The sequence below is a fragment of the Microcaecilia unicolor genome, chromosome 10 (assembly GCF_901765095.1).
Source record: "Microcaecilia unicolor chromosome 10, aMicUni1.1, whole genome shotgun sequence".
Taxonomy (NCBI): Eukaryota; Metazoa; Chordata; class Amphibia; order Gymnophiona; family Siphonopidae; genus Microcaecilia; species Microcaecilia unicolor.
The window spans coordinates 121406625-121424393 of NC_044040.1; the positions used below are offsets into that span (position 1 = coordinate 121406625).

At 44.0% G+C, this 17769-nt stretch overlaps 1 protein-coding gene across 6 annotated transcripts in view; it reads left to right on the plus strand.

Moving 5' to 3' along the window:
- The window catches only part of CEP63 (centrosomal protein 63), an 802181-nt gene that overhangs the window by 84390 nt on the left and 700022 nt on the right, over positions 1–17769 (plus strand). For 3 of the 6 annotated variants that reach the window (XM_030217147.1, XM_030217146.1, XM_030217145.1), the window contains exon 2: positions 1428–1516. The exons of 2 other annotated variants lie outside the window; for them this stretch is intronic. In XM_030217147.1, the coding sequence (XP_030073007.1) occupies positions 1469–1516 (48 nt within the window). In that variant the 5' untranslated portion in view covers positions 1428–1468. The remainder of the gene's footprint in view (positions 1–1427; positions 1517–17769) is intronic. One more of the 6 variants, XM_030217144.1, reaches the window with a different exon arrangement.

Consider the following 17769-nt stretch of genomic DNA (forward strand, 5'->3'; position numbering starts at 1 on the left):
GTAAATCTTGGAGAACATAGAGCTCCCGAGGAAAAAAATAATCATTTTAAAAAGATTAATCCTGCCCATCAAAGATAAAGGTAAATGACTCCATTTCTCAAAGTGAAGCTTGGTATCTTTTAATAGCCTGTCAACATTCAAACGATACAGTCTCAAAGCCTCCATAGTCAACAACACTCCCAGATAGCAAAAATATTCACCAGCCCATTTCACCGGACAGAATCTTTGCCAGGCCACTCTCTGATCCTCCTCATGTTGCAACGCCTCTGACTTGTCGAAATTTAACTTAAATCCTGAGAAATTCCCATATTCACTCATGCATTCTAACATAGCCCCTATTGATACCTGGGGGTTGGCCACATGAGCATATGCAGCTATTTTAAAAGTATCTGCACCTAATTGAAAGCCTTGTATATCGGGATTCCTCTGAATACAGTATCTCGGAGAAGGGGATCCAACGTTAAAACAAACAGAAGTGGTGAGAGCAGACAACCCTGCCTGGTCCCTCAATATATTGAAAAGGAGGAGGAAAGCAGTCCATTTACCCACACCTGAGCTTGAGGAAGAAAATACAAACCTGAATTGCTTCCTGAAAAACCCCACATATTCCATAGGCATCCAACACTCCAAATAAGAAATCCCACACTACTATATCAAACGGCTTTTCTGCATCAAAACTGATCAACAGGAAGGAACATCCTGACTTGCTGCTAACTCTAGAGTAGTAAGAATATTTCTCACATTTTTTGTGATGTTCCGGCCTTGCACAAAACCCACTTGAGAATCCTCAAGCAAATCGGGGCGTATACGAGAGAAACGGTTCGCCAAAACGTTTGCAAATAATTTAGCTTCATAATTAAGCAATGAGATCGGTTGATAGGATTCTGGTTTCTGTGGGTCTCGACCTGGTTTTGGCAAAACGATTATCTGGGTGAGCCTCAAGGAGTCAGGCAGTTGTCCCTCTCCCACTATAGAATTAAACATAGAAGTCAGCGGGGGTACAACCTCCTCCCTCAGCATCTTATAAAATTCCATTCTATAACCATGAGGTCCTGGAGCCTTACCAAGCGGTCCCCTTTGTATAGCCCAAGATACCTTTCCCGCAAAAGGAGCATTTAATATTGACAGACTGTCATGTGCCAACTGTGAAAGATCCAAACCAGGAAGGTACATAGTGCTTTCCAACGGAGGGGGGATCAGGGGACGAATACAACTGGGCATAGTAATCTCTCATAATACAATTAATTTGTGCGTCTTTGTTTTCAAATACTCCAGCAGAGGAATATAGAGCATCGATTTTAAAGGGACCTTGACGAGATTGAGCCAAGCGGGCTAGCAGCCTACAACTCTTATTTGCATGCTTGTATAGTTGGTACTGAAAATAACTGTATGATTTTTAAGTAATGTGATGTATTAATTTGTTTAAGGTTTGTTGCAACTCTAGGAGCTGGGTCTTAACCTGTACATTATGATGGATCCCATAGAGACATCTCAGACGTGTAACCTCCCTTTCCAGGTGAAGTATCTCCCTGTCTCTAACCTTCTTTTGGTGACTAACATACACTGTAATCTCTCCCCTGAGCGCTGCTTTAGCAGTATCCCAATACAAAATAGAATTATCCTCATGAGCAGCATTTGTTTCCTTGAATATCTGATATTTCTGCGAGATAAAGTCTAGAAATCTTCCATCCCCGTGGAGACATATAGGGAACTTCCACTGGTAATGTGAAGATGCCCCGGGGAACTCCAAGCTAGCAGAGATAAAAGCATGGTCTGAGATTTTAATAGGTCCAATCTCTGCTCTTTGTATTAATGTAAACAAACAACGAGAAATAAAAATATAATCAATCCTGGATATGGTGGCGTGCACCTGAGACAAATGAGTATAGTATCTTTCTACCGGGTGTAAGGTATGCCAAACATCCACCAAGTCCAGGATCTCGCACAGCATTGGAACACCCTGAGCCTCACGGTAGGAGCTGCCCCCCGTCCCACGAGATCTGTCTAGCTTCAGATCTCCCACTTCATTAAAGTCCCCTCCTATCAGATAAGGGACCCCTTCAAAGCTCTGAAGATGATGAAGAAGCTGCTTGTAGAAAGCTTTACTATACGTATTTGGTGCATAAACATTACAAAGGAGCAATGGTTGGCATTCAATAGTGACATGAACCAACAGAAATCGCCAAGCATCGTCATGAATAATTTTGTGAGTAACAAGCTGGATCCCTTTGCGAACTAGTATAATGACACCAGCCTTCTTAGCCCATGCTGGGGATTCAAAGTAAGAACCTACCCACCTACGGCATAGCTTTTGATGCTCCTTAGCATCTAAATGCGTTTCTTGAAGGAATGCGAGAGACACCTTCTGTCGGTTTAAGGCTTGAAGTATTTTTTGCTGCTTAGTTGGGGAAGAGATACCTCCCAAATTCCAGGTCACTATTTTGAAGGGCATTATGCGAAAACATTATACAAAAGATACAAGTTGATAGCCATTCTAAAAGGGTGATAAGGGCATCCCAGCCTTACTATCTTCTGATGCATGTTCTCCCATTTAAGAATCCAGAGTTCCGTACGTACATCCAACTTCCTAACCCCACCTCTCCCAACCCCTCCGCCCTCCCTTCCCCTCCTCCTCTCCCTCAGTCTCTTCCTTCTCTCCCTCAGTCTCTTCCTTCTCCTAAAGGTCACCATAAGGTGCACGACTTCCATTCCCCCGACCGAAGATCCCCATTTGTAAAAGAAAATTTATAAAGGCAATTGGTGCCCAGCCCCCCCGCCCAACCATATAATACAGCATGGGAAACAGAGATTCAGCCTGAAAAACATTTTCTGCTGAAGAGAGACTTTGGAAGAATAATCTTGAAAACATAAGATCTTATGTCCTTCATAATCCAGGGTTTTACTGCTTCGAAGAGCAGCCAATATCTCCATCTTATGATGATAGTGAAGCAATCTAACAGTGATTGTCCTAGGACGTTCTGTAGTTAATCGTTTGGGGCCCAGCCGATGTGCTCTTTCTATATGCAAAGGGCCGGCTGTACTTTGATTTTGCGAGAATCTCGGGAACCATGCTTCCAAAAAGCCACACAGTTCTGCATCAAGTACTGATTCCGGCAATCCAGCCAGTCTCAGATTGTTCCTTCGAGAGCGATTTTGTAAGTCATCAACTTTCTCCTCCAAGGAAGCAACCTTATCTTGAAGACTCTTGATTTCCAAGGAAGCTGCTTGGGTAGAGGTTTCCACTTCCCCAATTCTCTGTTGGACCTCCTGAAGGTCTTTGGTAAAGGTAGCAAATCGGTGTTCCATGCCATCCAATTTATCAATAATCTGTTGCAACTGCGTGCCCATGGCCTGTTCTACTGCCTGGCGGAGCTCTGCAACTATTTCCGATGCCCAGGTGGAACCCACTGTAGGTGAGGGAGGGGTACTTCTCTCCGCCACCTTTACTCCTCCTCCACGATCTTCTCCGCGTCTTTCTTGGAACCACGAGCAGCCATGTGGAGACACTACGCTCTCCAGGAAAGTTTAATACTTCATTGCCTCTTCACAAGCAGGGTAGCAAACCAGCTCCACCAGGGGGCAGAGAAAACAAAATCCCAGCCTCTCAGCACTGCTCACAGTCCATGGAAAAATCAGCCAAAGAAGCATGCTATACAGTCACTTTCAGCACCAGCCCAGGTGGCATTTATATCCAAAAACAGGGAGCAGCTCTCCAAAGGATTGCAGACCAGATATTGCAGCCGATCTCCCCTCTCCCTGCCTGAACACATGTCCCAGGGCTTAGTTCACCAATTGCCTTATATTAGATGTCTCACCGTCCGTTGTTCCCACACGCCTGTGCTCTCAGCACGAGTTGCTGCCGGGAAGTGCTTCCATGCCACAGCTTCCCCTAAAGAGTGCCTCAGACGGGCTTCCACACCTCGCCGTGCTCCTTCAACAGACTCCCTGTCCAGAGCACCGCGTCTGCACTGTTGGGGGGAGGGAGATACAGGCACTTCCACAGAGGGCTTTGCTTGGCACTCCCAAACATCAGGCAGGAGCGCTCGCGGTATTTTCCTGCACAACCCAGCCAAATAGAGGACAAGACCTGTTGCAGAGCCATGGGAGGAAGTTTTGGGGGCCAAATGTGGGGGTGGCCGGAGCTCATCGTCTAGCAGCAATCTTGGACGGCAGCTCCATCAGAAGTCTAGCTTTTCTTTTTAAATAGCCCTTGTCTATCATCCTCCCCCACTGACTTTGAACTCTGTTGATTTACACCCTATATGTGTGTAAACAAAGAAACTGACACCTGTTATAAAAAGAATAATCAAAAATTTTTTATTTTTTCAACTGTCCTCCGTCGGACAGAGGCAGCGTGGGAACACCACACTGGAAGCAAAGTCTGCTTACATAATATATTTTTAGCAATAATACAGAGATATATTTGCTTAGCAGTAATACAGAGATATATGCTTGCTCAGCTTTGCTCTTGCTTTGCTTTGCTTAAGATACTTATCTTCTCCTCAGTTTAAATACACTTACATTCATACAGCACCCAATGTGTGCACGTCAGCAACCCTTTTCTTTGAAGCTTGTTCTTACATTCCTTATCTACAAATGTCTGCAAGCAACATTCCTTCTGCCCCAGCACAGACTGTCTCTCTTTCACACCAGGTTGCTCAAGGTTGATTCTATGACTCCCTCATTGTTTTCACAGGTTTGTGACTCATAGGTCTTTTGCCTTAATACTTGCACTTCACTGACCATAGGAACTTTATACTGTTCAAAGGTTTCTCATTATATTTATATAGCATGTTCATTATTATTAACAAATCCTCCCTTGAACCTTGTAAAGCGAGGTTCACCAAAATTTCATGGTTATAGTTTTCATCACTGTTAGACTGGGCATCATCCTATAAATAGGTAACACCTCAGGCCGTCATGGCAATGACAAACATTTTCTATCAAACCACAGAACTTTCGGGAGTCATCAGTAACCCAGGACAGTTTGGTTCATAGTCACTGGTGTCAGGCATTATATTTTGTATCTGAGTTACCATGGTCATTTTCAATGAATCTTGACATGTTCGTCTCCAGCAACCAAGTAAACAAGGCAAACAACATAATAAGAGTCCTGCAACACATATGAAAACAATACATCCAGTCACAATCCCTCTTAACCATGGACCTAATCCTCCAAACCAATTTTTTATGGTATCCCACCATGACGTGTCCAATATCCCTTCATAATCACTTACTTGAATTCTTGCTAGAGAAAGAATGCGCTGCATTGCATTTTTAACAATTATTGATTGATTTCTAACAACTGCACAACATGATGTATCATTCACTATTCCGCATACTCCTCCAGATTGTGCTAACATGAAATCAACTGCCATGCGTGTGTGCATTGCATATCTCGCTGTATCATCAATTTCATCTTGAATTGCTGTTATAGCTATGTCTAATTCATGTGTTACAACATGTAATAGTGATTGTAAGCGTCTGATTGACATACCCATTTCAGCTGCAATGGCAGATCCTGCAAATGGAATCCATCCAGTGGCTGACAAGGCATCTAGACGTTTCTTGGTCATAGGATATGTACTGTTAATATAATCTAATGCTAATTGTAAAGCTTGATCATCTCCTGTTAAAGCACTAAAGGAGGTACTGGAAACATCTCTTTTACGTCATTTCTGACTATTAGAACCATGTGATGTGGCATTTAATGGAATGATCAAATCAAATAAATTTAGTTGAACAAGAGTGGAGAACTTATAACATGATGGAAGATAAGTGTACAGGATATTATCGCATAACAAATAGTCCCCTAACCGTAAAGACTGTAGAGAAGTTAGGTTATGATATAAAGCATAAATTTGAGAAAAAGGAAAAATAGGATTATTTGGTTCCTTAACTGAAGTACAAGCAGTAGGCACAGCAGTAATGGCTTGCATGGAAGAGGCATTAAATTGACATAATGAAAAGAAGAAAGTCAAATTTGTGAGAGTAAGGTTAGTAGAGGTAACATAAGAGGTTGTCAGTGTCCGGTTACAAGTTGTTTTGTTAGCACAGGCCATAGATGTTGCAGTCTGATTTATGACATAGGATCCCTGTAACACAGTCCAATTCTGGGATTGTATGTCATAAGTATAATTACATAAAACATTAGGTTTCTCACCCTGAAGTGAACTAGAATTTATCAGACACCAATAGTTTAATGCAGGAATAGTATGTACAAATAAGGAAGGCAGGCGTTGAGCAGTAACATTGATCCAATATTGCCTGTGCTCATGACCCTGACCCAAGTAGCAGGTACCATTACTGAAACGGTTATGAATACCTTGCAACTTAATCATAGAATAAGGGTGGACATGTGCCGGAATGGTAGTTACAGAAGTGACAAGTGAAGTGCAAACAATACAGTTAGTCAGATTAAGAGTCTTTAAGGCATGTTGAATTCTTTCAACATATGTATTGAGTCCATAAATAAGTCCTACCAGCAGACAGATTACAAAAACCTTCATAATTCTTTTGTACTGATAATGTTGTTAATCAATGCCTTCTGGGGGTACAATGGTGGTTTCTATTTGCTCAGGTGGTCCTGGATCAGGAGCCTTGCGTAAATCAGATAGATGTATCCAGGTGGTATGGTCTGACAACTTTGCTGCTGTGCGAGTTAAATCAGTGATAGTGAATGGTCCCACATAAACTGGATCCTTCCAGGTTTTGTGAGTGAAGTTTTTTCTTAAGACCTGCTGTCCTATGGAAAAGGAAAGAGAGAGATCATCACCTCTGTCCCAGTGAGACTGTTTCTGAGTTGGGTTAGCTAAAGACTGAACCAGTTCCATAACAGGTTGCAATTGCTGCCAGTAGACTTGAGGCGTATGCAACGGAGTAACAACAGGCGTTCTCATATGTCTGCCTGTTTGTAATTGAAAAGGTGAAATTTTTAATTTACTCAGTGGCGAGCTACGTATAGACATTAGAGCCACTGGAAGTAGATCATACCAATTGTACTTATTATGTGGAGTCACAGACTCCAAGTCATGCAACAATGTTCTCAATTTAGTTTTCAGTATACCATTGTATCGTTCAACCAGATCATTAGAGGTCGGGCTATATACTGACACCTTGCGGTGAGTAATATTCAAGATAGTCTGCAATTCCTGCATAAGTACATTGTTAAAATGTGAACCATTATCTGAAACAATTTTATGTGGACAACCATGTGCTGGCATGATATGTCGAATTAAAGATTGTACAACCACATGAGCTGTCTCCTTAGTACAGGGAAATGCTTCCACCCATCTTGAGAAAGCATCGACCCATAAAAGGATATAGCGTTTACCTTGTATGGGGTGAATCATATCAGTAAAGTCAATATGCCATTCAATACCTGGTCCTGTTGGAGTAGGCAAGCATCCCGTGGGTATGGCTGGACCTCTACGGGGAATGGTCACAGCACAAGAAAGACATGTTTTAACAATAGATTCCGCTAATTCTCTAAGATTGGGGTTCCAATACAGTAAAGATAAAGAATCAACCAAAGCTGAAATAGAGTCATGGTGCTCACTATGTATTGCAGTAAGTTTAGTAATAGCTTCAGCTGTGGACAAACAAGCTTTTCCGGAAGGATGTATCCATCCAGTAGAAGTAGAGATACACCCTGTATTTTTCCAGATTGCTTGCTCCAATGGTGTGGGGGGTAAAATAGTCTGGGCAGTACTTTTACCAGTGCGTGTAACAACCATGCATAAGGGAATAGCCTGAGAACTAACAACTTCCGTAGCCGCTGTATCAGCAAGCTGATTACCACGGGCTTCAAAACTGTTAGCACCTGTATGTGCGGGGACCCAAATAAAAGCTGTCTTAACCCCTAAAGCCTCACGAGCCTGAAGTAAATCAAAAAGCAATTCCCAATAACGGAGGTGCTGTAAAGTTTTACCATTAGATGTAATAAAACCTCTACGTTGCCATTTCAGGAGATGGTACTGCAATGAGCTAATAACATAAGAACTGTCAGAATATATTGTAGCTGACGTTTGCCGCGGCGTGTGTTGTATGGCGGTTACTGCTAGTAATTCTGCATGCTGTGCTGTGTGCTGGTGTGGGCACAATAGTTGGTGTTTCTGTATTATTTTTAAATCAGTGTTGACTTGTAATGCTGCACGTGCAGAAATACCTTCATGGCTGGCACCATCTGTAAACCATATAAATCCTCCCTCCACCGGGGTAAACTGTAAAGTGAGCCACGGTGGCTTAGAGTCGGGATGAGTTAACAGTACAGAGGGGGGAAACAACAATGCTAATTGTTTTGACTGTTGCTCTGTTACTGGTTTTGTAGTAATATCTTGACCTAGTAAAATAGCCTGATATTTTCCATACCGGGTACTAGTGAGTGCGGCCTGACTAGCAGACATCATATGATGAACTGAATGTTGAGTGTGAAGAATGATATATGAATGTGGCATAATAGATCTCCATTTGGAAATTGCAGCATAAACCGCAACTAGATGTTTGGAAAAGGGAGGAAAACCCCTTTCAACTGCTGAGAAATTCCCTGACAAAAAGCAGACTGGGAAAGTCAGATCATTTTCTTGATTGATAAAAGCAGCCCAAGTATCTGTATGGTCAGTAACCCAGACATGCACGGGCTGAGATGGATCAACAGTGGATAAGGGATCACAAGCAGAAATATTGGCAATGATGGAGGATAACAGAGATTGGTGTTCAGGGGTAAGAACAATTGGGGTATGTGAACAGGAACCGGCAGGTACTTGGAGATAAGAGTAAAGAGGCATAATTTGTGCTGAATAATTTGGTATCCAATGTCTGCAATAGTTTAGTAAACCATGAATGGATCTTAGGGATTTGAGACAAGTGGGCATTGTGACAGCCTGTACATTAGTTAACAATTCTTTGTCTAACATGTGTCTATCTTTGCCAATTTGTTGACCGAGGAAAGTAACTACTGGAGAGGCTAACTGACATTTAGATCTGTTGCACTTATACCCGAGAGAATACAGTAAAAGAAAAAGATCAAGTGTATATTTGATACACAATTCTCGAGTTGGCGCAGATAATAAAATGTCATCAACATAGACAAACAGGGAAACATTTGAAGGTAAAAGTGAAATGAAGTCAGTGAGATCAGACATGAGCTGTTTTGAAAAGACAGTAGGGCTATCAGTAAAACCCTGAGGCTGTACATCTTCAGCTGTTGGTTCAGTGAGTTTTCAATAAGGAAAAGGGCTAAAAGAGAAAATATACTAGTATTGGAGTACAGCCACAGCATTCAGACAGGGCCAGTGGGACTTTGAGTATAAGGTAGGACTCAGGGCTATAAGCAGTGCACTGCAGACTCCTTCAGAGTCCCCCAGTGATGTTGGTGAAGTTGTGCTGGGAGTGGCATGAGTTGGAGGAATTCTGGAAGAGGTTTTTCTTGCTGTAAAGCACAAAAAGATTGGGTTAACTTTCAGGCTCCCCCCATAAGAAGAAAAGTTAATGTGACTGCGCCTTTCGTGCTGCGCCCCAAAGTCTCAACCCAGCCAGCACTACTTACGCAAAACAATCCTCTCAACTGGTATCTTAGAAACCCGGACAGCTGGTTAAGTCTATTAAAACAATAACAAAAGAAAAGAGCCAAGGAAGCTTCCTGGGGTTAACACAGATTTATTTATTTAGCCAAAGATTAGGATAAATAATAAGAAATAGTTATAGGTATAGTACAGAGAGGAGAACATATATAGAAATGAAATTACAATGGAAAGTGGTCAGGGCAGTCTTTCAGTCCCCTGGATTGGGGCCCAAAAGAGGTGCACGCTGACCGCTGGTCCTGTCTTACAAGCAAGTTTAAATAGGGTTTTCTTTCTCTAACAGTAAAAGAGAAGGGGGAGATTCTCTCCTCCCCTTGTCAGCATCTTGCAATTACAGTCAGGATCTCCTTTGTTTATTTATCAATAAAGAAATACATAGCATATGTTTACATTTCCTTAGAAGATGCATTTGGTCTGTTGTCCAAATGTTTTGGATCATTATATTTCTTCTATTCATCTTTACAGCTTTTCTCACAAAAGAATATATTTGTCAGAACCGTTGATCTTTTTGTCTTAGTATTTTCCCTATTCTAAAAAGAGGAGACAAGAGTTAACTACTTTTCCTTTAGAGGTGATATGTTACAAGCTTCTGACAGCCCAGATCATTCTTATTCTAAAGACAAGAGTTAGAGGTGTTAGATTTCTCTCCAGCCAGCCCAGGCCCTGTGTTTATGTCATAACATAGATTTTCTTGTGTTCAAAGAGATGCGTAATAGGACTATTGCTGCCTGGCATAAAGCTATTGCTATTGGCTCCAGAGATCTGTCTGTCAGGGAGATATAGAGGCATATTTTCAAAGCACTTAGCCTTCCAAAGTTCCATAGAAACCTATGGAACTTTGGAAGGCTAAGTGCTTTGAAAATATGCCTCGTAGTGTTTGATCTTATTGTTCTAGGCAAAGAAAGAAGTCTTCTGCAAGGTGTTATTCCTCTCATGGTTACAGGAAGGGTCATTCTCTCTTGGTCTGAAGTGGCCTTACCTCAAAGGACATGGGGAAGAATTCTGTCTCCCGAACTCCCCTGGGGACCTCTTCACATTAATGGGGGAGTCTTAGGCAGATAGGTTAGAAAATACCTGGCTGGGCAGGAGGGGAGGGGTAGAGTGAATTGCTATTCCAGCAAGCTTTTCCCATGATTAGAAGGAGAGAAATCTTCATTTCTCTCTGTCCAAAAATATGAGAAATTAGTTCTGTACATTAGATAATTGGAGGCCTTCCGCCTCCTCCAACATGACTGTACATGTGAGAAAGAGGCTTTATCGTTAACAGATTTGTCTATCGGCTGGGGCAACAAGCTGAATTAAAGAGCCCTTTGACAAAAATACCTGATCCTAGCCATGTGTGGGCTGGTGGTTGGAGAACACAGGTTAAGCTGATGTCGGTGCCTGGCAAAATGGTAAAGACTATTATAAAGAACAAAATTACTGAGCATATTCAAAAGCATGGATTAATGAGAGAAAGACAACATGGAGTTAGTGAAGGGAAATCTTTCCTCACCAATTTATTACATTTCTTTGAAGGGGTGAACAAACATGTGGATAAAGGTGAGCCAGTCGATATTGTGTATCTGGATTTTCAAAAGACCGCTCTCCAACTCAGGGTGAACAAACAAGTTCAGCATTCAGCGCCAGCTGAACCTCAGTATGAATGATACCAAAGCAGTGGAATTGAAACAATAGAAAACTCTCGACATTGTCAGACCAGTTGCCCAACGTACTTCCACCACTTCTATATTTATGTATTTTATTTTATTTTTTAATCAAACGAAAGAACATTCAGAACAAAGCAACCCGAAAAAACTAACCAACTGCAACAAAACCGCAGACAGTAAACCCAGGGGGGGGGGGGGGGGGGGGGGCCTCTGGATTGATCTTCTGGGATTAATGGAAAGAAACTTATCAGGTAAGAATTAATTTTTCCTTCCATGGCATCCCACAGATCAATCCAGAGACTTGTGGGATGTACCCAAGCAGTCTTCAAGTAGGGCGGGACATCCCCAACCCGGCAGAAATCACCGACGAGCCAAACACCGCATCTTGACGAGCTGCCACATCCACCTGATAATGATGAGTGAATGTATGGACCGAAGCCCATGTAGCTGCCCTGCAGATATCTTCCAGAGAAACCAAACTATATAGGAGGAAGCTTGAGCTCGCTTAGAATGAGCACTAACTTGCAAAGGGGCTTGCTTGCCCAATGTCACGTATGCTGAAGAGAAGGCCTCCCGCAACCAACGGGCTATGGTGTCTTTGGACACCATATGACCCTTCTTACTGCCTCTAAAAAGGACGAAGAGATGGTCAGAAAGACGAAATTCATTCGTCACCTCCAAATACCTGAGAAGAGCCTGTCTCACGTTGAGGCAGCGAAGAGCCCGGAATTGCTCAGGGTAATCTTCCTGGCGGAAGGCTGGCAAATGTAGGGACTGCCCCAAGTGGAAACGAGAAACCACCTTGGGCAAAAATGAAGGAACTGCCCTAATCGATACCCCCGCCTCCGTAAAACGCAGGAAGGGGTCTCTGCAAGAAAGGGCCTGCAACTCTGAAATTCTCCGAGCGGAAGTAATGGCTACTAGGAAAATCGCCCAAGGTGAGATCCTTAATCGTAATCCCCGATAAGGGTTCGAAAGGAGGACGCTGAAGCGCTTTGAGAACTAGATTAAGGTTCCAGGATAGCAGAACTGGCACGTAAGGAGGACGCAAATGATTTACGCCCCTCAAGAAACAAACCACATCCGGGTGGGAGGCGATGAAGCCGGCCTCTAAAACATGCCAGAGCTGCCACCTGCACCCAGGGCCGTGCTGACACGGTAAGCGAGGTAAGCACGGCAGGGGGGTGCCGTCCTCTGGGGGGCGCCGCCGCACCGTGCTTACCTCGCCCTCCCGCTCCCATGTCCCACTGCCCGCCCTCTTCTCCCCCCTCCAAGATCCCTTTCCTTTTTTTTTTCCTTTTAAATTTACCTCTATCCGGCAGCGCAGCGTCAGTGAAGGAGGCGACGCTCCCGACGTCTCTAGCCAGCCTTCCCTTCGCTCAGTGTTCCGCCTTCTTCTGACGTCAAGGAAATGACATCAGAAGAAGGCGGGACACTGAGCGAAGGGAAGGCTGGCTAGAGATGTCGGGAGCGCCACCTCCTTCACTGACGCTGCGCTGCCGGACGGAGGTAAATTTAAAAGGAAAGGGATCTTGGGGGGGGGGGGGAGAGAAGAGGGCGCCGGCGGGCAGTTGGGACATGGGAGCGGGAGGGCAGGGGAGAGAGAGGAGCATGGTGCTCTTCCCTTGGTGCTCTGATCTCATCCCATGACTTTCAATACCACCTTTACGCTGATGATACCCAGATCTACCTCTCCGCACCGGATATCTCAGCTGAAATCCTGACCAAAGTATCGGCCTGCCTGTCTGACATCGCTGCCTGGATGTCTCGCCGCCACCTGAAACTAAACATGACCAAAACCGAGCTTCTCCTCTTTCCCCCTAAACCTGCCTCTCCTCTCCCCCCATTCTCTATTTGGTAGATAACACTCTCATCCTCCCTGTCCCGTCTGCACGCAACCTTGGAGTCATCTTTGACTCCGCTCTCTCCTTCTCTGTTCATTCAGCAGATTGCCAAAACCTGTCGTTTCTTTCTCTATAATATTAACAAAATTCGCCCTTTCCTCTCCGAGGACGCTACCAAAACCCTTACCCACACCCTTATCACCTCTCGCCTAGACTACTGCAATTTGCTTCTCGCTGGTCTCCCGCTCAGCCATCTATCTCCTCTTCAATCTGTCCAAAACTCTGCTGCGCGTCTTATATTCCGCCAGAGTCGCTATACTCACGTTAGCTCTCTCCTCAAGTCGCTTCACTGGCTCCCTATCCGCTTCCGCATACGGTTCAAACTTCTCCTTTTGACCTACAAGTGCATCCACTCCGCAGCTCCTCAGTACCTTTCCGCTCTCATCTCTCCCTACACTCCTCCCCGTGAACTCCGTTCGCTGGGTAAATGTCTCCTGTCGTCCCCCTTCTCCCCATCTGCTAACTCCCAGCTCCGTTCCTTCTATCTCGCTGCTCCCTATGCCTGGAATAGACTCCCTGAGCCAGTACGTCAGGCTCAGTCTCTGGCTGTCTTCAAGTCTAGGCTTAAAGCCCACCTCTTTGCTACTGCTTTCGACTCCTAACCATGACTCTCTTACTCAACACCCTCACTTATCACCCCTACCACTGCAATTTCCCCACCCCTAGCTGTCTGTTCGTCTGTCCAATTTAGATTGTACGCTCTGTTGAGCAGGGACTGTCTTTTCATGTTAATTTGTACAGCGCTGCGTAAGTCTAGTAGCGCTATAGAAATGTTTAATAGTAGTAGAAGTAGTAGTAGTATCTTCCGGGAGACTTCCAGGAGCTTCGGCAGGAAAGAACAGACAGCAGGTGGCAGGCCTTCAGGTGCTTTGTCTCTCTGAGACTAGTGATGTAGACTGGCAAGCAGGCAGGCAGGAGACAACAGACAGCAGGGCCATGTTTTTATCAAGCTTTAGATGTCTTCGTGATGCGGCCAGCTCGGATCAGGGCTGTCCTCTGCTTCACTGACTGCAGCTCTCACAAAAACTGCTTCAGGTAACACCCAGATAACTTCATATTTTTTTTTTCCAGAGGCATCTTATACTCTTTTCTTGGGTAAAGTGAGCCTCACAGTCTAGAACAATAGGTTTGGGACTTACCAATGTTGTGATTTGGAGAATTAAAACACTGGGCCACAGTCATTGGGAGCAGAGTTGTTCTGACCATGAAGTCACATTTTTTTGTAAACAAAGTTGTTGTTGAAGTTGATTTTGCTCAGATACAGCCTTGGCCATACTTAGCAATGTCCTTTTCACTGCACGCAAGTCTGAGACCTATCCATGCAATAGGCCCTATCATGAGAGCTGAAGTTGGCATGAGTCTTTATCTTTTAAAATCAGGTTCATAGTGCTGAATAGTGCCTCCCAAAGGGCTGTTTGCTCCCACAGTCCTAGGGGCTCACGACCAGCTGCTCTGTGTAAGGAGGGTGGGCAACAGCCAGGGTGCTTCAGCTGTTATAGAGCCTTGGTTAAATTATGAAAGTCAAAGAACAAATTAGTTTTCACTGTGCTTGAACTATCTAGGAGCCCAATTTGATACCCAGCATGTTAAAGTGTTTCTCTTCAAGCAGTTAATATGCAAGATTTGGAACCAGGTCTGGTCAGTTCTTATGAAGAAAGCTTCTGAGGAATGGGACTATATACATTTCTGTATTCAATGACCAAGATTATTGAGATGGTCCAATGGGCTGAGGCACATATGAGGCTGCTTCAGAAGTCACTTTGGGACCACTTGGACTGCCTGAGCTCAGATTTCTACACCAGGATTTCTTGGATTCTGGAAGCCAGGACAAGTTTGGGCTGATGCTACAGCCGTGCAACCTGAGGACCTGTATGTGCCAGACTGAATGGTGGTGACAATTAGTTGCTGCCTGGTCTGTTGGGGAGTTCATTGTTGGAATCTAGTGGCTCAGGGGTGCTGTTCAGCGATGGAGGATTGCTGATTAATCAGCAGATTGGAAATCAGAGCCATTCACAGAGCTGTAAAGGCTTTCGAGCAGCTGGTTCAAGGCAGGCGGGCAGTCTTTTCCAACAACACTATGTACATTGGTATCAGGAGACCTTTCCGTTGTTAAGGTAGGCTGATGACTCTCTGAAAGCATTGTCAGTAGCTTATATCTTGGGGTCCAAAACATCCAGATGATTTTTTTCAGCAGCAGTGGGAGCTGTTGGAAGAGGCCTTCTCCCTCACTCTGGTGCTGTTTTATTAGCCTGCAGGGCAACAGGAAGGCATACATAACTTAGTTCCAAGGTGGACATGGCCATAACTAATATCCAGTTAGAATGTTGACCTTCTGGAAAAATACACACATTGTTTTCTTATCATTTTGTAAGTTATTACTGTCCTTGTCCTATAGTCTTCTATAAAAATTTCTGCAAGAACAAAATATTTAGTACATGTTTCTGATGGCAATGAAACTGAATAGGAAGACCCTTTGTTTATTCAGTCATAGAAGGGCATGGGACTCGGAAGGAATGGATGCTTGGTTGCCACCATGGATCTTTGGGGGGGGGGGGGGGGGGGGAGGTTCATTACGTATTCCCCGATGGCTCCTGCTATGCAGAGTTGTGCAAAGGATAGCATCACATCCTAGCTTGGTCATACTGGTTGCTCTAGATTAGGCCAGGAAGCCATGGTATGTAAACTTGATCAGGGTAAAGATCAGAGGCTGCCTCAGGAGAGGGGTCTTCTGGTTCAGGACCCTGTGCTGATGGAAGACCTGTCCCCTTCTGTCTTATGGCTTCGCCTTTGAAAGATCTTGCTTGAGGTGGAAAGTTTACGCATTAGAGGTGATCATGATGTTGTTGCAAATGTGTAAAAGATCTACTTCATTGGCCAATACTAGAGTTTGGAGAGCCTCTGAGGCCCAGTGCACGGAGCGAAGGTTCGCATCCATTCAGACTTCATTGCCTTGTGTTCTGGCCTTTCTCCAAGAGGATTTAAAGAAAGGATTGGCCATTATTTCTGTGAAAGTGCAAGTGGCAGTGTTTGTGTGTGTGTGTGTGTGTGTGTGTGTGTGTGTGTGTTTTTTTTTTTTTGGGGGGGGGGGGTGGAATTCAGGATGCCTCATTTGTCATCTAGGTGTAGTCTGTTTCCTGAAAGGGATGACGTACCTTGGCCACTGATGCGTCAGATTTTTCCAATCTCAGCCTAGTTCTGCGGGTGTTAGCTCCTTGACCTAGAGTGCCTTTTACCAGTTTGCTACAGGTATCATTCTTGGTAGTTGTTCGGCAACAAGGATTTTGGAGCATCAGGCATTGTTTTATAGGGACCTCTTTCTGAAGTTTACCAAAGCAGGAGTGTCACTTCAGATAGTACCCTCTCTTTAACGTAAACTAGTGTTGCCCTTTTACTTCAAATAGTTGATTTCTTTGTCCTCCTTTCAGAGGGAGGATTGTGTAAAGTTTTGGATTTTATATTGCCCATACATGCATAGGCAATGACAGTCTGTTTAGAGGTTAGTAGTAAGTATAGAAAGTCTGACAGGTTATTTGCTCTCTTAGATGGTCCAAAAAGAGGCTAGCAATCTACAGTGGCATAGTGGCAGAAGGTCATCAGCTTATATCCTAAAGAGGTATATGGTTCCAGAGGGCCTGAGGGCTCATTTGACCAGAGGAATGGCAACATTACGGGCAGAGTTGAATATGGTTTTGGCTGTTACTTTGTCGTCCTTGCATTTTTTTTCACGAAGCGTTACCAGCTTAAGTCTTAGAGAAAGCTCCTCCTTTCAAGAAGGCATACTTAGGTCTTTGGTTTGAATCCCACCTAGCATGAGGAGTACTTTTGTTACATCTCACGATGATAAGAAAAATTCTTACCTGCTAATTTTTTTTCTTTGGGTCTACCAGACTAGCCCAGAATCTTGCCTTGTTTGTTTTTGAGAGTAAGATTCAAATAGATTTTCTTTATATTGCCTTTAGGTTTGATTGTGTTCTTTATAAGTATCCCAGTTCTAGGTACACTTTTCCAGTAGTTGATTTCTCCCTCTTGGTCTGTGTGACAAAATTGGGGAGGGTCTGCCTGTTTGGGCACAAAATACTGAGGAAAAGCCGCATGGGCCACTTTATAGGGTGGATCTCACAGCTTTGTGTTCTTTCTCCATTTGTTAGTAGAGGGCTACAACCCACATGTCTGAACTAGTATGGTAGGATTCAAGGAGAGAAAATTAGCAGGTAAGACCAGATTTCTCCTTAAAGACTAGGATTGTTTGACAAATCAATACCCATTTTATGCACCTACTTCCCAAACTTCTTCCATTCTTCCCCCCCCCTCCCACCTTCAGCACACCCCCCAAAGATTCTTACCTTATATCAGCTTAGCTGTGCTGCTGTTGTTCCCCTGCATTCAGTCTGTCTCCCATCCCTAGCTTCTTCCTGATTTCTCCTGCTTACCCATCTTTTTCCCTCACTCCTCAACCTGCAACAGTATACCTCTGGTTGCACCAGCTTCTTCCTCTCACCTTTTTGTGCACATCCAAAGGGATTTCCTCAAAGCTGTGGTGACAGAAACCTTATTGGGGAATAAGTCCAGCAATATCAGCCATTGTTTTGTGGTGCTGGAGAGGACAGGCTTAGTTGTGGAGATGAGGTGGACCTT